Here is a 24,028-nt window from a genome sequence, read left to right on the forward strand (position 1 = left end):
CAGCGGGACATGGTTCCACCCCTTGATGAGGAGAGCAACAGCAGCTGGAACCACTGTCAGGTAAGAAAAAAAAAAGGGGGCTGCAGCACAAAAGGTTTTTCACCTTAATGCATAGACGGCATTAAGGTGTAAAACCATAATGCAGTGTTCCAGCCGCAAAAACATATTTTTTTTAAAAAGTCAGCAGTTACAAATACTGCAGCTGCTAACTTAATAAGGACACTTACCTGTCCAGGGAGCCGCCGATGCCGCCCCCGATCCGTTCATTGGATCGGGTGCAGCCACCACCATTCTAAGGCCCCGTACACACAACCGGATCTATCCGCTGGAACTGGTCCGACGGACCAGTTCCAGCGGACAGATCCGGTCTTGTGTAGGCCCGAGCGGACAATTGTACGGCGGATCGGACAGTTTCCAGCGGATAAAAATTTCTTAGCATGCTAATAAATATGTCCGCTGGAAACCTGTCCGTCGGACAAATCCGGTCGTCTGTACAGACTCACCGGACTTGTCCGACCGACCGCCATCCCTCGCATGCGTCGAAGTGATTCGACGCATGCGTTGAAGTATTTACCTTCCAGGGTCGCGCACGTCGCCGCGTCATCATCACGGCGACGGCGCGGCCACGTCGCGGCACGTCACCACGTATGTTTTCTGCAGGGATTTTGGTCTGATGGTGTGTACAACCAGCAGACCAATATCCGGCAGCGGACATATCCGATGGAAACGGTCCGGCGGACCGTTTTCATCGAATAATCCGGTCGTGTGTACAGGGCCTAAGGGAAACCGGCAATGGAGCCTTCAGGCTTCGCGACCAGTTTCCTACTGTGATTTATAAGACCTCTCAGTAGAAAAAGATAGTAACATAACCTTAAAGTACCATCATCCTAACATCGAGGTGGTATATAAGCCCTGATACTGCGTGCAGCGATGAGGCAGGGGGGTCATATAGATCAGGATCTCTACAAGAGATCACACACAAACCTGCGCACAAACGCGACATTGAAGGCATTTTTTTTCTGGCAGCATAAATTCATACACCCGTGTTCATGAGGTCATATTCAGTATGCTTTTAGGCGCTTCCCGAGTTTCTTTGACTTTCTTCTATTATAGTTCAATTTGCTTTTAAGCTGCTTAAAGTAGTTGTAAACCTCTGACATGAAATATGAACAAAGCATATACTTCCATATTGTGTACTAGCCTTAATCCAAAGCGCCAAATGGGATTTCCCTCTGCTGCCTTCTTACTCAGCTATATACACAAGTAATTTCTGACAGGTTTTCCAGATTCCAAAAGATAGAGGGAGATAGGGGAGGGAGCTCCAGCACACAGTCTGTGATTGACAGTGTCAGCTCTGCATGTTTCCGGGGTGATGTGTGGAGGGGGTGTGTCCCTTCCAGCCAATCAGCTCTCAGAGCTCTCCTCTGAGTTGTGCAGTGTTTGACTTCAGATGCTTGCTTCCTACTTTTTAGAAGCTCAGACAAGCTGTGTAAATTCTGCAACCCAGACTAAAGTTACAGGTGCCGCTCAGGGCTCCACCGGGTCCTTTAATGTCGCCATCCCTTGGGGTGCAGACAAGGACGGAGCTTGTCCCAGCTGTAGACATCTAACAGAAAAGGGAAAAGTCCTGGAAATCGCACATCTCTGAAAAAACCTGCAAGGTGGTATATGACAGCCTCAGCCTAGGCTCCAACCACGCCCCCAATGCGTTTCAATCCGCCCACGGGGAACCAATCGCTAAGCCCAGTGGGCAGAGTGAAATGCAGTAATGTGCAACTTCCAGGACTTTTCCCTTTGATATTGGGTGTAAATTATTTCGTTTTTCCAGCTGTGAGAACTCTCTGCACTTGTTAGAAAGATTGTGACATGCTGGTTTGAAGATCGGGAAGGGAAAAAGATCACAATTTCGACTCTTTTTTTTTTTTGAAAAGCCTATGGCGTGTGAACACACCCAAAAAAACTCCACCCGGTGCAGAAAAAATGTGCACACACATAAAGAGTGTTCACAAAAACGTGCAGACGGGTGCAACGTCAAGTGGTCCTCCTGTGAAGAGGGACCCAAACCCTGATCCCCCGGGGCGTTAGGCTCCAGACGGGGACTGAGGTACTGTGGTCCGAGCAACCGAAGCCGACACGGACCCAACTTCCTCGGAGGGACTGCCGAAACAGAACCCTCCCAGTACTAGGTGGGGCTCCCCCGAAGGGAGACCCCATGAGAGCAGGCGAACTAAGCCAGAAGGCCATGTCCACCCACTCCCAAGACGTTCAGGGCTGGCCCGAGGACCCGCACCCTACTAATCACACAGTGACAAAACGTGCACAACAAAAAAATACAAAAAAGTGACAAACACAGGCTTAAATAAAATAAAGTGGGGGAAGGGATAGTGGAGAGGAGAGTGAAAGAAGTGGCCATTGTGGTGAAACAATGACCAGGCCCTCCGGCCAGGAATAAAAAATTCCTCCGGTCCTAGCCAAAAGGCCCGGCCCAGGAGGCAGGTGCTAAAAAAAGCGTGTATCACAATTTCGACTCTTCACGATTAATCGTGCAGCTCTAGTGAGAGCTGTAAACTTTTTTGAGGAAAAGGTGCTTCTGCAGCAGCTTTTCCTCTACACACTTAACACAGGGAGAGTTCCACCACCACTCAATTACTAGTCTTGCAATTTTTTCAATTTAATACAAGGCATTTTCTCAATGGACAAGGTTGAAATTGTGACATCATCCACCCCTCTTCTCTACCTTGTCCAACCAGAGAAAATCTTGCATTCATTGAAAAAAAAAAGGTCTCCTCTGAGTGTGCAAATTTCACTGTTTATAGTACAGACTCGGGGTGCAACTATCGCTATATAACTTATAGACTACTACAGTAATGTTCAAAATCCCCAGAAGCCTTCTAGATATCAAATATGGATACCTAGTTGGACCAATTTAAGTTTGGGAAAAAAAACATAATTCCTGGAGTTCCACTTTAAGTACAAGTAAAAGTTGTACATTATTTTTTTAGTTGGCCATCCAGATTGGAACCTAATGCCACACTGACCAGATTTCATTTATTTCAAATGAGACATTGAATTTATTTTATATGTTAGTAGTAGTAGTAAAACAACAACATATACACAAACTGACAGACGCACACTGAACAAGAAAATATATAACAAAGAAATTTCTATGTGTAGAAAAAGACACAACATGCTAAAGAAATGCAAATCTATAAATCAATACAAAGCTCCATAAGAGTGCACATATAAACTATACACTACACTTTGTTGAAAACATAATTTAGCCTCTAATACCGTAAGTAACGTGTCAGTGTTACCCATAACAATCACATTTTCCAGCTTAACTGGGTCAGTTAGTGTCATGATACGCTTAGCATTTACTAAGAACACAAGCAAATCACACTCAATGCTTTGGGTGACATCCTACCCGGAGAGGAATGCCTATGTCTTCCGCTGACATCTCTCCTGTGTGATGAAAAGAAGAACGACTTTCTCTTTTTGTATTTTCCATGGCTGCTTTCTGCACAGGGGGATTAGTTTCCGGACGCTTTCTCTCCGGCACAATTACTGGCTCTGTTTTCCCATTGGTAGAGCCATCCAGCCCAGGATCTGTGAGCGGACACAAAGACATCTCATGACACCGGTGACATGGCATGTTCACAAACAGGACAAAATAACTGTACTACAGAGTGATCACACTGGAAATGAACAACATGCTGGAAAAATACATTCCAGAAATGCTACTGAAAGCATGTGATGGCCAAAGTGCCGATATTTCTATAGAACAATGCTTCACCTTCAGGTCAGAGAACGTCAAGAAACACAACAAAATCTATCATAACACAAGCACCCACCAGGTGTGTAATTACTTTTATGTTATATAAAGACCAACAAACACATTCGTATTCTCTTTCAAATTGCCCCGTTTCAACATAGGATATTTATTTTTAAGTTTAGTGATCCATGGAAGCCAATCAGAATTCACTCAGCCAAAGACTGTGCAGTATACAAAATGGATTATGATTGGCAGCTATGGGGTACTACATACCTCTCAACTTTCTGAGATGAGAAAGAGGGACACCCATCAGTAAAAAGTATGTAGGCAAAGAACACACCCCTGTCACATCCTCGTTACGTGAAGAATAAACAAACAAAAAATAATTGGTTACACCCAAAAGTGCTTTTTTCCTTTTCGATATATTTAATTTTAACATAGGAAAATAGATGTGAACAATATTTACTTCTGTCCTTAGGGTTCAGAAGTGAAGAAGATATGCAATTATATAAATTGGGTACAACCCTTTGACATACGAAGCAAACAGTTATGACAGAGCAAACAGGGTTAGGCCCCTTTCACACCAAGGCGGGAGGTGCGATGGCGGTATAGCGCCGCTATTTTTAGCGGTGCTATACCGTCGGAATTGCCACGGAAGTGCGCCGGTATTCGGCCACTAGCGGTGCAGTTTTAACCCCCGCTAGCGGCCGAAAAAGGGTGAATATAGCCGGCAATGCACCTCTGCAGAGGCGCATTGCTGGCGGTATAGCCGCAGTGTCCCATTGTTTTCAATGGGAAGGAGCGGCAAACACACCGTTCCTCTCACCAATCCAAAGATGCTGCTAGCAGGACTTTTGGAGTGGTCCCGCCAGCGCATCACCTCAGTGTGAAAGCACTCAGGTTTTCACACCGAAACTGCAGGGCAGGAGTTTTTCAGGGGCTATTTAGGCGTTAATTTTAGCGCCAAACCGCCTGAAAAACTCCTCAGTGTGAAAGGAGTCTTAGTATTACAAAAGAAAAAAATAGAAAGGGTAAACACACTCATATATGGATGGCTAGTACTTCTTCCGTGTCCTCCCAATAGTGCTTTTTTTACCACTACTATTCTTTTATACTGCGCATGCTCCCGACGTTATTTTCCCGACGTGCTTTGCGCGGTTTTACGTTGCGCCGGGTTTTGAGAATCGCGACGGGCGTAAAAAAAAAAAAAAGAGTTGCGGCGAAAAAAAAAAAAAAAAAAAAATTACAGCGACGCGGGATAGAAGGGTATACTTTTACAAGGTGTAAACAGTTTACACCTTGTAAAAGCAGCCCTAATTTTGCGACGGCAAACTAATACTTACGGAGAAAAAACGAAGCGTAAAAGCTTTGTGGATCTCCGTAAGTGCTAATTTGCATACCCGACGCTGGATTTCGACGAGAAATGCCCCCAGCGGCGGCTGCGGTACTGCATCCTAAGATCCGACAGTGTAAGTCCCTTACACATGTCGGATCTTCTGCCTATCTATGAGAAACTGATTCTGTGGATCAGTTCCACAGATAGAAACAGGGATACGACAGCGTATCAGTAGATACGCCGGCGTATCCCTTTTGTGGATCAGGCCCTTTGTTCCAAAAGAGGGACAGTCCCTCCATAATAGGGACAGTTGGAAGCTATGATACTACGTTCCAGCTAACCAAGTCTGTTACTCAGTAGCCCTATTTAATAACAAATTCAACCACTTGGAATCCATTGTATACTAGTTTATTTTCAGTAAAAAGAATACTGAACTTAAATTAACTGAAAGTAATTTTATGTATGCAAATTTTTTTTCTGACAAAAAATACTTTTCTTTTAGGTGGCGCTTAGGAAATAAACTCCCACTCTGTGCATGTAATAAGTAATATATCTACACTGAATCAGAGTCATATTAGAAACCAAGCCTTAAAAATGCAATACTGGCTTAGGGCTGCATTTTTATTAAATCCCTTAGTAAAATGATTCAGTTATAATACCGCCTACATTTTTTTGTGTTTCCTACTTATTTCTGACTTTAGAAACGACACAATTTCTAGAAACAAGTTTCCATACATTAGATCCTATCTGCCAGCCACTCATTCATATCATTCTGGGATTACTGGGAAATTTGACATAAAGCACTTTGGACTCAATTTATTAAAGAATTAAAAGAATATTGCATGTAGTATTTGGGTCACGCAACACATTTTTCTAAAATATCGCATTCAATACTGAAAATGTCAATTCACTATTCCTGTAGTCCCTGGTGGCATTCACCTCAATAAGCAAAAACTCTCGTTAACTACTGCAAAAAACAGAGTGAACTAAAGAAAATAAACATATGCAAAAAAAAAAAGTAGTGGTCCAGGCAATAGTTAAAGAATGTATTTAATTTCAACAGGTTGTCAAGGAGCCAGTACCCACCAGCGTCCTTACCAACCAGCAAATATGAAAATGCCCCGCCCCGAAGTAAATCCAGTAAAGCGCAACCACAATGAACGGCCGCAAGAAGAAATGGAAAACAGCCTGGTTCCCATCTGATGTTTGGTACCACTGACTGATTTATTTAGTTTATTTAGCGGCGAGTGGTCAGCAGACCTAAGGGGCGGGGGGGGGGTTACCTGATGTCACTGTGTGACCCCACACATTGTGACCCAGCATTCCTGGATCGATAACATCACAAGGGGTGACCCCCGCCCCTTAGTTCATTTAGTGGTGGGAGCTGTCAGTTGGCGAAAACCAAGTGTTGAGTGTGGACTGGGTTTTATTTTTTTTCTTGTGGATGGGCAGTTGGCGTTCATTGCGATTAAGGATTTACTTCAAGGGATTTGTGTGTGGGGGGCCTTTTTAATAAAGGACTTGTCAAAACCAGGCAGGGATCTGGAGGTCCCTTATTAAAGGGGGCTTCCAGATTCCAATAAGTTCCCCCCTGCACCCACACAACCACCAGGCCAGGGTCCCCCCCATAGCACCGCCTCATGTTGAGGACATGTGGCCTGGTATGGGTCAGGAGGAGGGGGCCTTTGCTTCCCCCTTTCCTAACCTGTCGGACCGCATGTTTGAATAAGGGTCTGGTATGGATTTTAGGGGGGCCCCAAAGCCATTTAAAAAAAAAAAACATGCTTCGTCCTACCTGCAGCAGAATGGTGAAGCCCAAAGATGACTTTTGAAGAATAACAGGTGAAGCTTTTCTGAAAAACTATATTATTGCCATATTTTGTGAAATGGCAGGAACTTAATCATGTAGACCTCCAAAGTTACTGGAAGGTCCACTTTAATAGGTATTTCTCAAAATCAGACAAGCATAGGGTACACTAGCTGTCAAGAATGGGCAATATAATTTTTGCCAAAATAAATTTATAAATATGCTCCACCAATGGCATTTACAAACATTAGGAATTCAAAGCAGCAGTAAAGCCTGCTTGGTTATTTTTACCTACAGGTATGCCTATAATAGGGCTTACCTGTAGGTAAAATGAATATCTCCTAAACTTGCACTGTTTAGGAGATATTTACCCTGGATGCAACCAGTTACGTCACCGGCGCATGCGCTCTGAAGGTCTGGCATACCTTGCTGGACCTTGAGAGCTTCTTGCCAGAACCGAGGGCTCCCACGTGCATTTGTGTGGGAGGAGTGACGTCATAGTGGCTCCGAACAATCACATAGCTGTGGAGAAACCAAGGAGAAAGTCCCAGAGAAGATGTCAGCCCTCTTAGCGGTGACAACATGCCGCTGGAAGGCTTCATTCCAAAGTAAGCATACTAGCACATTATGCAATTGCCTTACAATTTTTTTTTAAACAGCCGCGGTTTACTACCGCTTTAATTTACATACCTGTATTTATTGCCACGTCGTTAATTTAAAAATTAACTTGTGAAGTACTATTTAAACAAATCGCCTCTAAATGACAGTAAGCTAAACTTTTCAAACATAGAGAACAGTTAGCAATCAGCATCCAGTAATCTATTCATCCATATTCTGCCTTCCAATCAGGAAAGAAGGAGTAGCTAAATATTTTAATCATGTTTTTTGCAGTTATTAGAATGCTACACATTACATTCAGCTGGTCTCATTCCAGTGACAGCAGCTATTATATTGTATCTCAGATTTATTCCAGACATTTGCACAGCTTATTCCACTCGCTTAGCCAGACACAGAAAATTCCAATATGAGGTGTCAGAGAATAAAACATTAATAATACAGGAATTCTCTAATTACAGCAAGCTGGCAGGTGACCTTTTTTATATTCTGCAGCATACATAGTTTCTGTGTTTTAATGAAGCTGACTGAAGCATCTGACATTGTAAAATGTGACATACTATACAATATGTCCTGCTGCACTGTAAATACATGACTGGTCGAGCCTTAATACACTGTCATACAATACAGACATTTCCCACTAGAGGGCGACTAATAACTGTTTGGTTCTTCTTGTGACATGTTCAGAGCAGCACAGCTAGTTTAGACAGAGTCCATTGCAACACATTATAAATTATATTTAATGCATTGCTATGTATTATTTCTATTTTAAATTTAAATTTTACAATACATCAGAAAACAACTAGTCAATGAGAAGTTCAGTCAACTACAGAAGTTCAGAAGAGCCTGCCACAGGGAGACTTTCGTCAACAGGATGGTAAATAACAGTACAGGCACTTGTTTTCAATTACTAGCCCCATAATAGTCAGAAAAGAGGAAGGAGGTATGCGGATATTCAGGAGGGGGGTGTGTTATGGAAAGGGAGTGGGAACAGAGGGGGTTTCCCGGGGTTTTGTGTGGAGAAATATTTGTAGTAGTGTTTCTTCATGGGTAATGTGGTGCCTAAAAATAAATGCATCTCTCCAAGGTTGCCAAACTGATATAATTAGTGATTAGATCCTGAAGGGTTGCCTTAATTTTACTGTGCATCATTGCACGGGTGACTTGATTTTTAACTTCAGTAAAGCTAGGGGTTGTGGTTTTTCAGGCAGCTGCCATGAGTTATACTTTTCCAGAGTGCAATAGTGAGCTGGCTAAAGACCTCTGTCCAAAATGTAGGAGCTATTGGGCATGTCCATCAAACATGTAAGTGCATTCCAGTTTCCTTGCAGTCCTGAAAGCACTCCAAAGGATAATTCGGGACAAATTTCAATATATGGGCTGGGACTAGGTACCAGCAAAAGAATACTTTGTAGGAAGCTTCAAGTGCAGCAACATTCATGAAGCAGGACTTTAGTGGCCAGCCAAATGTAAACCCAAACTTTAGGATCCATAGTAACACCAAGGTCAGATTCCCATATTAACATATAATGGGGATCGTAGGAAGAGACAGGTAAGCATTGTACGATATAAAGTGTAAATTTGCCTAGGGGCATGTGGGTCCTATGTATACTAGAGAGAAAAAAAAGTGCTTCATTTGAAGACCGTGAAATAGCTTGGAAGACAGGAGAGTAAAGCGTTGTCAAGGTGTTGGAAAATGGAGGGTCTAGTTAATTGGTGTAATCTGGTTAAATCTTATCTTAAAGCACAAAAAAAATCAGGTTCCAAATTGGCTGGGTAAAATGAAGGGTTCCCCAGGAATGGGCAGGTTGGCGGTAAGGAGACCTTGTTGGTATTTTATACTGTCCCTGAGGGCAAGAAAATGTATAGTGATGAGATTCATGATGCGTTTGTGGTCCTTTGAAGCCAGCCAAAAGAGGTTAGAAATTCCCACTTGGTTACACTCCACCACCTTCCGGCTCCCCGAGGGGGATTTCTGATGTAGCATGCAAATTGACCAGCTGGGCCATTTGGGCAGTGTGAGAATACTTTGTCAAGTGGGGAAGGCCTAGAACACCATGGGTCTTGGAGAGATAAAAAGTTGGTCTGGGACGTACGTTCCCTCATATTAAATTGCAGAAAGCGCCATCATGCAGAGGCAATCTTACTAGTAGCACATGAAAGAGATACAGAATTTTAGGGAGTAGGATAATTTTGACCACTGAGAGACTGCAGAGCCAAGAAATTCTAAGGGACATCAATTAGGTTATCAAAGAGGTGAACTTAGATAGCATGGCAGGATAGTTGGATAGAAAACCCCTCTGTTGTCTGGAGAAGACTGTAAAAAATGAGCCAAAAGCTAAATATACAGAGCGAATAGAAGGGGAGAGAGGGGACAACCCAGTTTCCTGTCCTATGCTAATGGAAATAAATCAGAGTTGTATCCAGAGTATTTGACTTAAGCTTGGAGGTGGGAGTAAAGGGAGGAAATCCAGAAGACAAAGTGGGGGCCAAACCCTCATCTGCCCAGGATGTATTATAAAACAGGGTCGCTATGTCTAGTAGACTGGAATACAGTATGTATTTTCTGGATAATTTCTATGAGTAAGGTGGTACGAAAAATGCATGGAACCAGCTTGATTAGTTAGTAGTTTACCCAAGTAAAACTGTCAGTACTAGATTTCTGAAGCATAGACATTTTAGCCATAGGGGAAATGTCCCAACTTTCAATAGGTTATTGAAGGCCACTTGTAGGAGAGGCGCCAGGAGATCAGCATATATTTCTTATAGTACAATGCAAGAAAACGATTGAGGCCAAGTTTTTTATGGTGTTTTAATGCCTTCATAGCCCAGGAGAGATGGGGCAGTCAAGAAGGCCCTTTTTCCTGGGAGATATGATGGCCTCTAAGAGGTGTTCTCTTTTTTGGGGATTACGGGGTTGCTTGTGAAATGGTCTCTGGAGATTTTTAAATGATGTTTACGAACATGCTCAAGGTTGGGTAGCCAACAAGAAATCAGGTTTATGTCATGTAGTACTTGTTATTTGAGCGGCATAATGTTTCTCTGAAGACTGCTTAGCAAAAGATCAAGCTCCATTCGAGTTTTCTGTAGCTGCCTTCTATTTTCTATCATTAGCTGGGACTGGAAGTTTTGGTAGAGGGACTAATACTCTGCTTCAACCAAAGAGGTTTTTCCCATTTTAGGCAAGACACCATTTGGATACAAGTATGATGGGTTTATGGGCTTCCCACAAAGAGGTGGCCAAAATGCCTGGAGTTTGTTTTAGGGCAATTCATCCCCTAGGTGCTGTCCGTGTATCTAGACCAGGAGTCTTCAAACTATGGCCCTCCAGTTGTTCAGGAAGAACAATTCCCATCATGAATAGTCATGTCTGTGAATGTTTCCTCCAATTTTTTTCCCAATAAAATTGTGATTTTTGCACATAGTACAGGTCAAGTTAAGAGAATACATTTCATTGAAAATGTACTGATTAGTAACTAGTGCTTGATCAAGGTCATCCAGTGCCTAGGGCAAAGATGGCAAACTGTGCACTACCCTTGGTGTGGGGGTGGCAATAGGGCTAATAAAGGTACACACAATGCTCTGCTCCATAATGTTTGTGTGAAAGTGGGGGGGGGGGGTGAAGGGCGAATAAGGGCTCTAAAACAGTAAGGAGGTTCTAAGGAGCTCTTGGGAGGTCCTGAGGAGGAGAGGGGAGGTCTAAGGCTGAGTTGTCCTCCACCTTCTGTGTACTCACCCAGTTCAGACAACCTCAGCACAGTGCTGACCAGGAATAAAGATGGCTTCTCCTTCATCTTTAGTCATGTAATATGCCACATGACAAGGTGATAAACGTACAAGGGCACTCTGTCCGCACTCCCCAGCAGTGCTGTGCTAAGATGAATATGTATTCCCACTCATCTGCCCACAGCAAGATGCTATTGGATGAAAGAGAGAGCAGGATCCTCCCTACTGAAACTATATTGGCCCAATCTTCTTCTGACATGAGTGAAGCTGCAGTCACTCCTGTCAGTGAGGAGCAGGAGAACGAAGCATTCAAAGCTCCCAGCGCACCCCCCACCACCACACATTAGCACCATGCCAGTGACATATGCCACTTCTGTCCCCATCTTGTCAGAGCCCTGCTAGGAACAAGTAGGCAGATCAAGAATTCTGCCATAATTTTGCTGTTCCAGGTCTGTGATTTAGAAAGCATTCAAATCAGGGGGGAGCAAGGCAGCTAACATTTTACGAAGTGGTCAGCAACAGTAGCCTTCATGTTTCTTTAATTACAGGTTAAATTTAACAGGAACCAATAAAAAAAAAAAAATATATATATATATATATATATATATATACACAACTGCAACCATTAAAGATTTAGCTTTTACCCAAAGTGACAATTTACAGCACTTGATCTGGCTGCAGTGAATACCACCTCAGCTTTCCTTCACACCAAGTTTCATAAATCAGGCTCATTTAATAATCTTTAAAGCCGAGTTACACCCAAATTTAAAAGTATGTCTTATTGCATTTAGTTAACAGCATAGATAATCTTTGTAAATACCTTGTTATTTATCTTTTAGTTCTGACATCCGATCTTTTTCTCCCACAGGAGTAGACGTGTTTCCTGTCTTCCCCCTGCACCGCACTGTCTGATGGGAGCTAAGTCAAGATTCAGTGCGGTACGACGTTGCCATCACAACGGGGGTGGGAACTTTGGATGACACCTCCCGTGGTGATGGCAACACTCAGTCAACACTGAGCATGCGCGGGATAGAGCGGTGAATGCTGGGAAGAAAGCATTCACCACATACAGGAAGAAGGTGCTTGTGGGCTTCAATTGCCCACAAGCAAAATGGAAATGTCCCACGGCAGTTTTTATAGAATCCTTCAGTACGATAACGGAATGCGGATGTTTTATAAAGTCTAAACAGTGAGTAATGATTTATAGTGGAGAAAAGAATGCAATGGGCAAAAAAAAAAAAAAAAAAAAAAAAGAATCGCCGCAGGACCTCCGCTTTAAATTTGGCATGCACGAATACAATACATTTGCAAATTACCAGTAGACTTTACCCTAAACTATACAGCCTTCCAATTTACCAGTAATATCAAGAACATCGTTATACATACTTCACTTGTTATTAAGGAACAAGAAAATATATTGGCTCATACTCAAAAGGCCCAAACATGGTAAAACAGGGGTAAGGTAAAAGACATGGACTACAAGACAAACCTGTTTATAAACAATCTATGGTTTTATATATATATATATATATATATATATATATATATATATATATATATATATATATATATATATATATATATATATATACACACACACACATACATACACATTATATATATATATATATATATATATATATATATATATATATATATATATACACATATATATACATACATACACACACATACACACACACACGTACATATATCACACACACACAAACAGCTGGATGAATTTTAAATCCACAATTATTTAGCATATAACTGGCATATTCATACTTCTACAAAGATTAAATTATTTCTTAGACCAATTTAATTCCCAGGGTCCACTGCATTAGGTACTAATGGATGCAAAGCACATGACAGGTGTGGATAGCAATGGTGCATTACCTGGCAAGCTACTAAGACGTTTTTGCTGCTCTGTGATAAAAAAAGCAGAGAATATGTGTAAGACAAGTGTGTATTAAAACCATGCATAGCAAATATGAGCTCTATGAAACAATCAGAGATCACAGTGACATTAAAGAACAATACGGTCTGTGGAGAACACACCAAGAAAAGCGAGTGGCACAATGAAAAGGATAAAGAAAAACATCCAAAAGGCAGCATTGGCAATAAAAGCAAGGAGGTATCAAAGCTGAACTCCAGCCAAACATTAACAACATATAACAGTGGTGTATTCTTCCTGCCCAGGCTACAACTAGCCAAGTATTGAAGAAGTATAGGTCATCTGTTTGCGCTTCCATTTCAGTAAGCACGTTCCTTCTGTGAGATTGACAGTGCTCGACAAAAAAATAGTAGCCAATTGGCAGACACAGTCATCCCTTCCTCTGTCAGTCTCAGATATTACAAGCTAATATAAAGACAGAGTCAGGAACTTTTACCAGCTGTATTAAAAATACATTTAGTTATTTTTAGTGAATACATGTGTTTAGGGAATACTAATGCACAAACCACAAGGGTGAAAATAATCTAAGACTAATAAAGTAGCTGCCAACATAAAGGTGTTCGCACACTAAACAAAAATAGAAAATATTGGGAATGTGGCGCTTACTAATCCTAATGAAAACTAAAACCTGTAAAACATTCATAATAAAGATCCAAATGTGAAAAAGGTATCTGCAAACACAGTACCAAATATCGAATAATAATTATACCTGTGAAAAAGAATGTGCAACAATAGCAGCTGTGCAAATTAGTAATACAGTGCCAGAAAAAAATATAAAATATGTGCAAAAAATTACAAAAAATGTATGTGCAAATGGCAAATGTGCAACAATGGTAAAACAAAGTGCAAGTAACAGTCCAGGTCTTCCAACAGGAACATGTGCAAAAGTTCTTTGTGCAGATTAAATACAGTAAAACCTTGGATTACAAGCATAATTTGTTCCGGAAGCATGCTTGTAATCCAAAGCACTTGTATATCAAAGCGAATTTTCCCATAGGAAATAATGAAAACTCAAATGATTTGTTCTTTCAGTCTATATAGTCTATAGGCCATATAAAAAGATTATAGCATAATGATGTGATAAGTTGTGTAACCATAAAATGTCTATCTACGAATGGCAGCCTCCACAAGGGGATTAGAAGCAAAATCCAGCAGGAGCTACAGAGTATAAAAGAGAAGGCGCCTCTGAGTGTAGCAATATGGTTACATTTAATAAAGGTATAACCATGCAAAGGATGGTATTTGTGGAAAGCTTTACCCCGGATGCCTGCATACTTAGATGTGCCTCTTTTATTCATTAACCATGTGAGTTTCTAAATGTTGTACCTTCATTAACTGTAACCATATTTCTACACTTAGGCCTCGTACACACGGTCGGTTTGGTCCGCTGAGAATGAACCGAAGTTCAGTTTCATCGGACCAAACCGACCGTGTGTATAGGCTAGCGGTCTGGTTTCCTTCGGTCCAAAATTTCTAAACATTCTTCAAAACCGAACCGCTGAACCGCTGGGCGATCGGACCAAACCGATGGTTAATACAGAAAAGCATCGGTTCAAAACCCGCGCATGCTCAGAATCAAGTCGACACATGCTTGGAAGCATTGAACTTCGTTTTATTCAGCACATCGTGTGTTTTACGTCACCGCGTTCTGACCCGCTCGAATTTTGGACTGATGGTGTGTACACATATCAGGCCGTCAGGCCACTTCAGAGGTGAACCACTGAAAACGAACAGACGGACCAGTCTCATCGGTTTGGTCCGACCGTGTGTAAAAGGCCTTAGAGGTGCCTCTCTTCTATTTTATACTCAGCTGTGACACGACGCTACTCTTATATCAAGACATCGCTTGTATATCAAGTCAAAATTAAAAAAATTAATTGCTTGTCTTACAAAACGCTCTCAAACCAAGTTACTCTCAAACCAAGGTTTTACTTATTAATATTCAATATATATCAAACAATCTCATATAAAGTGCAAAGAAATCCAAGTGTGAAGCTGAATCCAAACGTGTAAACAAATTCATCAGATGTTAAGTGCATCCGACACCATTTTGATAAAACTTTTAATAATATATATTATAACACATATAATATATATAATATATCATATAATATATATTATTACACACACACACACACACACACACACACACACAAACGGTCACCTTTGAAAAAGTCACGTGGACAGTGACGCAACGTGTCAGGGAAAAGAGCTGTGGTGACGTCACTTCCTGTCGCAGAAGATCAGAAGGTTCCTATATGATACATGCTTTTTGTCTGTTACTTCAACTGTAAGATACTATATATATTATTAAACTTTTTATCAAAATACTGCACCATGGAGCCCTTCTCTTCCTTTTCCATGTCACTGAGCGTTATTATCCTGGGAACCTGATTTTACCTGAACGACCGGGGAATCGATAAGCCAGGGACTGATCGGCCAGTGTGGATTTGTTAGTGAGGCTCATTTATTCGATATATAAGGTGAGAGGCTGGGGAAAAACAATGTCACCCACACTGGATGGTGGAGATTAGCCGGATGATGTCACATGCACTTCACATCCGATGAATTTATTTACACATTTGGATTCAGCTTCACACTTGGATTTCTTTGCACTTAATATGAGATTGTTTCGTAGATATTGAACTTTAATACTTAATCTGCACAAAGAACTTTTGCACATTTTCCTGTTGGAAGACCTGGACTGTTACTTGCACTTTGTGTTACCATTGTTGCACATATTTAATATTTTTTTGGCACTTTATTGATAATTTGTACAGCTGTTATTGTTGCACATTCTTTTGCACAGATATTATTATTATTATTGGATATTTGGTACTGTTTGCAGATACCTTTTTCACTTTGGATCTTTATTATGAATGTTTACATTAGGATTAGTAAGCGCACCATTCCTACTATTTTCTATTTAGTGAATACATGTCTACATTTGATGGTGTTTTTTTAATATTTGCATGGAGTTCAGCTTATCAGAGAACAGTGCATTAAGATACTGTAAAAAGGTCAACAATTAAATTGTAAATTATGTTCAAAAATAACTGACAGCAATATCACGAAGATGTCCTAAACAGCAAATTAAATATACAGTTAAAGTTAAGGCCATTCAACCCACAGGGTTGCCAACTTTCAGTAAATATACAAACAGTTTGTAAAATCCATAATTGTTGCATCTGTCCATAAATGTCAGTTATGGACATGCAGCCTACATGTCCGTAATGGCCATTCAAGGATAGATGCAAAAAGTACAGATTTTACAAACTGTTTGTAAATTCACTGAAAGTTGGCAACCCTGTCAACCCCGCTTGACCACATGGTCTCATAATAACAATTTCAAATCCAGAAATGAATTAAATATGTCCATGCAACAACTGAGCTTTGAGTTTCAATCAATGGACCCTGGTCTGCCCTGAAATTTTGTTTCACCGTCATGGGGAAGATTTAAAAAAAAAAAAAAAAGTGTGCCTAACAAAGAGGAAGGTGTGCTGATGACACATACTTTTGTGTTAAATGATCATAAGGCTGGACAGCACTCAAGGAAGGGACCTCACTCCATAAACTATTCTGTATATTAGTTATTGAAAAACTGTGATAATTATATTTATAACTTACTATATTGTAAATTCAAGTACTGATGGACTTTTTCAAGTGCTCCCCATGAAGACATTGCCAATTGATTCATGTCAGGACAGGAGGTTATGGGAAATCTCTAGAATGTGGCCACATACACACACTATATCTATCCATCTATATATTAGAGATTGGTTGGAATTTGTAAAAATATATTTATGGTTCTCTGTATCTTCAACTTCTCAAAATGTTTGTATGGACCTCACAGGGACCCCAATAGGTCACAACTAAAGCTGGCACAAAAAAATTAAACTTTTCCTCACTTTATTCAAAACAAATAAAAATGGACTTGTTAGGCTTTGACCCCAGAAATAATCTAGACCCCTTATACCTATAGGATACAGGTCATCAGCCAAAAAACCCTTCCCATAATCCCCCACTGGCCAGCTCTAACAGATTCAGACATTCTGCACCAAAGCCAAACTTTATGCATACATGGCAAAATGTGTTGGTTAAAATAATTAAAATATGTGTACGGATATGGGTGGTCAGGTGAACTCAGCTTTTCAGTGAGACCTCAGATCAGTGGTTCTCAACTCTTCTAGTGCTGTGACCCCTTGATAAAATTTCCAAAGCTATTGAGACTCCGAACGGTAGAATTTTCGTAGTGTGGGTTGTCAGCACCCATGGCAAGACAAGTAATTTGCGCCCCTAAACCATGGACATTTAGGGCTCCCTGAGTCCTTTCCATTCGTACCATATTAAAACCCCTTCTGGTAAATTTTAGGATATACCACTCTCTTTATGCTCTCCATCTTAATTTAGTTTTTTAGCCATCTTTCCTGTTCTTCCTCTTATTCTTTCTCTCCCTCTTCCTTCCAAGTAGTCTCTATTTTTATGCCTTCTCTTACTCCTTGGGGGGAGTTGGGATGAGTGGCAGTGCTGGGGGGTGTTCTGATCAGCCAACTTGGGTGCTCTTGATCAAGATCACCTGCTGATCTGAACTGTAGTAGGGACTTTAAATGGCAACTCTAATCACAGGTAGTGTTTCCAGCTCTGTGGTGTCTCGCAGCAGTGACCCCTATGCTGAAATCAGAAGGTAGGTTCTCCTCCAGCCCCTCACACTTCTCACCAGTCAGCTGACCTCTAGTCTCTGCCTGCCCCACAGCCATGTCGTGAACTGAATGGGCTGCCACAGGCTCAAGGGACTGGGCATCTGCAAAAAGTCTGAGTTCTGCGGGTTTCAGGAACAACCCAGGATTTGGTGACCTCTGGCACATTGCCATTTGACCCCCGAGGGGTCCCGAACTGCAGGTTGAAAACTGCTGTCTTAGATCTTCTGTTCAGTTGTCTGAGTAGTACATGAAAAAGATCACAAGGAATGCTCTGCTCATATTGTTGTTTATGTTATCAATAACAGCATAAGCAAGTTTATTCAGTCAGACAGCCCAAAGTAAAGTGAAAAGTGTAGTGAGGTACAGCAACCAATAGCTTACTTATTAATAAACACAAAACCTCTTCTATTCTGGAAAAATGATGAGCTGCAGACTAGTCCAGCTCAGGCCAGCTAGCTGCTACTAAGTTAGTGCAATTCAGTACATACACTGGGCACTATAAAGTATTTGCTCTGAATCAGCAGATACAGCGCTGTGATTATTCTATTGCTGAAGTCAGCATAATCAGAAATCAGGAGCTGCGACATTCCATGGGTTCTTGTGTAGTAAGTGGGCAGAGAGAGGTCAACTAACAATCACATGTTGTATGGAAAAGTAATTATAGACTGTGCTATATAATCCACTAGAATTGTGAAGGCAAGTATTTAGCTGGAAGCATTATCCTGCAGGCAGAAATATTTATCATATATTTGATATTCATATTTCACACCTGCCAGAAGCCAAATATTTATTCAAAATATGCTATTAATGCTGACCGAACGCTGCACAGACGTCTTCGATATGAACACAAAGTTAAAGTGAACCTGTGCTCAGTCTATGCACTAGTTACATATCCTGAACAAGTACAAAAAGCACTTTGAAGTAGGAGTTAACTCCCATACATTAATTTTACCTATAGGCAAACCTATAATGAGGCTTACTGATAGGTACTGTAAATTACATAGTTACATAGTTGGTAAGGTTGATAAAAGGACAAAAAAGTCCATCCAGTTCAACCTGTGTGAGTATAAAAATCATTTCCCATATCACTGTATATAATTTTTGCTAAGATGCTCGTCCAAGAGTCTTTTAAAACCATCTATACTTTCTGCTGACACCACCGTTTGTGGAAGGGAATTCCACATGCTTACCGCCTGACAGTGAAAAAAACCCTACACAGCTTAAAGGGGTATGTTTTTTTCATCTTAATGCATCCTATGCATTAAGATGAAAAAACTTATGTCCGTTACTGCCCCCCCCCAAGCCCCCGTTTTACTTACCTGAGCCCTCGAACTTGACGCGGCAGACATGTGCTCTTCCTCATCCTTGCGTCTTTGGCTCTTGATTGGATAGATTGATAGCAGTACAGCCATTGGCTCCCAATGCGGTCAATCAAATCCAATGACGCGGGTGCCGGGCCGAGTCATACATTCAGCGGCTATTGACGCTGAATGAATGATTCGGGAGCGCGCCCGCAAGGTAACCCCCGGTAGAGCGCTTCTCCTAGGGGGTTACCCGATGAGAGGAGGAGCCGCGAGAGCTGCCGGGGAAACCCCAGAAGTCGTGGATCAGGACCACACTGTGCAAAACAAACTGCACAGTGGAGGTAAGTATGACAAAAATAAAAAAATCAAGCTGTACAATCACTTTAAGGTTAAACTTCTCTTCCAGTATCATCGTGTGGCGCCAGGTCCTCTTATGCCCTGTACACAAGATCGGATATCTGATAGAATCTAATCCGATGGATTTTTTCAGCGGATATCCGATGAAGCGGACTTTCATCAGTCTTGCCTGGACAGGTAAGTGTCCTTATATTAAAAGTCAGCAGCTACAGTATTTGTAGATGCCGACATTTAGGTCTCTTTCACACGGGCGGCAGTTCTGCCACTGTTAAAAGAATGTTTTGTTATTTTGAAATTCCAAGACTCCAGGCACAGCGATCACTTGGAGTTGTACATTGCGATTAGCAGCGTTTACATGCGGCTGCGTTTAAACCTTCTTGCCATTTCTGATGTGCTTCCTGTTTTTCGATCCTCGTTGCCGATGCTATCCGCAGGAGAAATAGCACACTGGGATTACCTGCTATGTACAGATAGCTGCGCTAAAATCGGTCCTGGACGCAGTCAAATTCATCTTTTCTAACCGCACAAAACCCCATGTAACGAAACCGTTGCTAAATGAAGTGTGTGAATGGGGCCATAGGAAAGCATTGTGTGAGTTTAGGTGCGGTAGATAACTTCATCTATCCGCAGCTAAAAGCTGAATTCTATCCGCCCGTGTGAAAGGGGCCCTCATTTTTTTTTCCCCCAGGCGGAACGCCGCTTTAAACAAGTCTGGAACTCTGAAAGAGAAACTGTTAAATTAAAAGCAAGGAAGCAAGCGAAAGTACAAAGAATATTACAATCGCTTCAATCTGATTTGCTCTGGAAAGCAGGCACATCTTTCACATTAAATATATATGTAAAATGTAATAAGTTCTTCACCACAGAAATTGTTAAAATCTTTTTAGGTGTGTCGTGAATTTTTTTTAAGATCTTTTTAGTGCGCCGCAAGACAAAAAAGTTTGAGAAACACCGATTTAGAATAATGGAATATTGAAAACCTCATCACTCGAGTCTGAAAGAATAAGCAAGCAGGAAATTCTAATTGCCTTTGCTTGCCTCAAAATCAAGTATCAGTTTCAGGTCGCATTCCCAAAGCTCCTGCATTTAGCTTTTCTAAATGCAGGCAAAGTTATTTGGGAAGTAAAAACTACCATATTTATCGGCGTATAACACCCACATGCGTAAAAAAACGCACCCTAACTTTAAGAGGGAAGTTTAAAGAAAAAAACTTTCCACGGCCCCCTGCGTATAACACGCAGGCACAGTTTACTCTCTATTTTCAGGGTAAAAAAGTGAGTGTTATACGCCAATAAATACAGTAATTTTGTACCTCGCAGGTCACTTTTTCCTGCGTTTAGATGTTCCTGCATGTAAATATTAGTGGGTCATTTGCAGGGGAGGACTGACCATTGGCACTCTCGGGCACTGCCCGAGGGCCCCATGCCACTAGGGGGCCCCTTTAGGGTTGCTAGGCTCAATAAAACCAGGGACAGTATGTAAAAATCTGTGTTTTTTTTTTACATCTGTCCCTGATATGTCCAAAACCAACATGCTTTTGATGTGAAAATACTGAGATTTTAGCTGCCCTGCCTAGGCACTGTCTCCTGGTTGGTGGCCATCTGTAAGCCCGGGGGCCCCATAATCTTCTATCGCCCAGGGGCCCCATGAGTTGATAGTCCACCCCTGGTCATTTATTGACTACCTACAGCTGCTTGATAGGATGTGCCACAGCATGGGTCTGCATGTATATACAATTAAAGCAGAATTTTATTTTCGCTAAACGCAGCTAAACTGACTGCACCAAAATCCAATTAAATTATCAGTGTGAATGGCATATCAAAAAACATTAATTTCATATACTGTATATGCATTTAGACATGCCCTCTAAATGTGTATAAAAGCAGGCTTAAAAGCAGTGTGAACAAGACCTTACATGGATCAGGCGTTGTGCAGAAAAACTTGGCAGTTTTACATGGAGCAGGAGTTATGCAGAAAATATTTTATGGTATGTGAACCTTGAAATTCTTACAAGCACTCTAAATATGATCTAGTAAGGTGTTTCATGGAAAAATAATCGCAGTATTTGCAGAAGGTCAGCAGTTTGCTTATTCCCATACTCTCCAAACCGCTCCAAACTTACCTCGATTATGCTGCAAAAGTACTATGGTAGGATTTACTGTGGTAGTGGATGGGTACACAGAGTGTTTGCTTGTTGGTACAAACGAGTAAGGTTTATCATTGCTTACAATGGGGGCTAGAACCTCGTCGACCACTGGCTCCTGAAAACAAAGCACAATGGGTTTATTCACATCACAATTGTAAAGAAAGAAAACATCAATAAAAAATAAATGACAAGAGGAGAACATTGTCCTCCCAACAGATCTACAGTTGGATATCACATTGTTACAGCTCATTTAGTGATATACTCCACTCAATTAGAGCCTCTACCTAACAAGTGGAAACAGTGACAGGATCTCTTTAACAGCAAGTAGTCAGACATGCAAACACATGCAGTATCAAATGAAACTGGATCACTTGGCTTGACTGGGATGAGCAGAAAAATAAGCTCTGCATCGTCACGCTGGACATAGACAACGAGACGCCTGCAGAGCCACTTCAGCTATGAAAAACAGGTGTGTTATCATCCAGAGAGAGGAAGACACTCAGAATGCCATTACACACATTGCTTAGTTTGTTTATTTACCATCCCATATAATGGTTAGATGTCATACACACGCCATTATATGATAGTCTACATGATAACGACAAGACAATATCCAGAAATACCAAAACAGCAGTTACAATGAACATCCAAGAGACAAAACAACAGCTTCATTTACACAATACATGCATTAATATAAGGGTAAAAATGGTTAGTCATGCTTTGTTGCAGAAGGCAGGAATCGACCTGTTGGGGTTTAGTAAGCTAGAAAGAAGAAGTTTCACATTGTGAGTAAACAGTGAGGGTATTGGCAGCTTACTGTGGGTAAGATGGCGTCACAGCTATCAAGGTTCGAGACTCTGAGCGAGTCGTCCGCTGGCACCAGTGAAGGTGGTGGAGAGCAAGGTGGTAGATTGTTTGAAATATAATAATTGGGAGAGTTGGGTCTATGGTGTGATCCCTTTTGCAGATGAGGGGGAATAAAATCATCAAGTGTCGGAAAAGCCAAGTTAGAGGTGACAAGTTCTGGGGAGGCTGAGAGTTTGCCAGCAGGTACAAGAGGTGGCGGTGGAGTGCTCGAAGTGCCTTCTTGCTCTCTTTCAACTTTAACCTGGATGAGTGGGACTACTATAACCTCAGGATGAGCTGTGTCTGAAGTGGCATCCTGTGGGAAATAAGGTGATGTTACGCAGGACGAACATTTAAACACACGTGTGCAGCTGTACTATGAAACGCAGTTGCATGTTGAGAAAAAAATAACAAAGTGCTGCAGTTGCTTGGAAAGAGATGGCACAGTGATACATAAAGCACAGTATTAACAGATACTTAAAGGGATTGTAAAGGTAAAAAAATAAATAGCTTCCTTTACCTTAGTGCAGTCCTTCACTTACCTCATCCTTTGATTTTGCTTTTAAATGTCCCTATTTCTTCTTAGAAATCCTCACTTCCTGTTCTTCTGTCTGTAACTCCACACAGTAATGCAAGGCTTTCTCCCTGGTGTGGAATGTCGTGCTTGCCCCCTCCCTTGGACTACAGGAGAGTCAGATACCCACGAACACACAGCTCCTTTCTCTATCTGCAATGTAGAGAGCGTCCCGTTTCTCCTGTAGTCCAAAGGAGGGGGCGAGCACGACACTCAACACCAGGGAGAAAGCCTCACATTACTGTGTGGAGTTGCAGACAGAAGAACAGGAAGTGAGGATTTCTCAGAAGAAATAAGGACATTTAAAAGCAAAATCGAAGGATGAGGTAAGTGAAGGAGGACTGCACTAAGGTAAAGGAAGCCATTTAGGGAAAAAAAATTGTACCTTTACAACCCCTTTAAAGAGAAAACTAATTTCAAAATGTACTGGTCAGTTAAAGAGTAAATCCACTTTTTTGAGAAAAACAAAACATCTTAATGAGGAAAGTGGCAGGATCTGAATCCCTTTAGACATGAATAACCCTTTGAAAATATGCAATTTGCATCTTAGTGCACAGTTCTGGGGAAATCAGTGAGCCAATCAAATAAGCAGAAGATGACATTTCTTGGGGGTATAAATCATCTGTGTACAAAATGCTTCCATATTGCATTGCATTTTACAGAAAAAAATGTACAGAAAATTACAGCACTGCAGGTCGAAAAATGAAAGGTACTTTTTAATTACGTTACACTTGAATATGGCTTGTGTTACAATTATATAATGCTATAATATTTTTTTTTACGTGTAATGTTTTTCCCAACAAAAGTGGAGTTACCCTTCAAGTCAACTAATTTTGACTAGTCCCCCCATTCCTTTATACTTCTACAAACTCTTGAATATTTCCTGTGTCA

General features: G+C 41.3%; 1 protein-coding gene across 38 annotated transcripts in view; it reads right to left on the reverse strand.

Moving 5' to 3' along the window:
- SORBS1 (sorbin and SH3 domain containing 1) overlaps positions 1–24,028 on the reverse strand; it is a 469,099-nt gene that overhangs the window by 107,823 nt on the left and 337,248 nt on the right. For 35 of the 38 annotated variants that reach the window (XM_040362222.1, XM_040362223.1, XM_040362225.1 and 32 more), the window contains 4 exons: positions 22,535–22,879; positions 21,694–21,832; positions 13,153–13,182; positions 3,425–3,606 (listed from right to left, as the gene is read on the reverse strand). In XM_040362222.1, the coding sequence (XP_040218156.1) occupies positions 3,425–3,606; positions 13,153–13,182; positions 21,694–21,832; positions 22,535–22,879 (696 nt within the window). The remainder of the gene's footprint in view (positions 1–3,424; positions 3,607–13,152; positions 13,183–21,693; positions 21,833–22,534; positions 22,880–24,028) is intronic. The other 3 variants (XM_040362232.1, XM_040362239.1, XM_040362207.1) reach the window with 2 other exon arrangements.

This window comes from Rana temporaria, chromosome 8, assembly GCF_905171775.1.
Source record: "Rana temporaria chromosome 8, aRanTem1.1, whole genome shotgun sequence".
Lineage (NCBI taxonomy): Eukaryota > Metazoa > Chordata > Amphibia > Anura > Ranidae > Rana > Rana temporaria.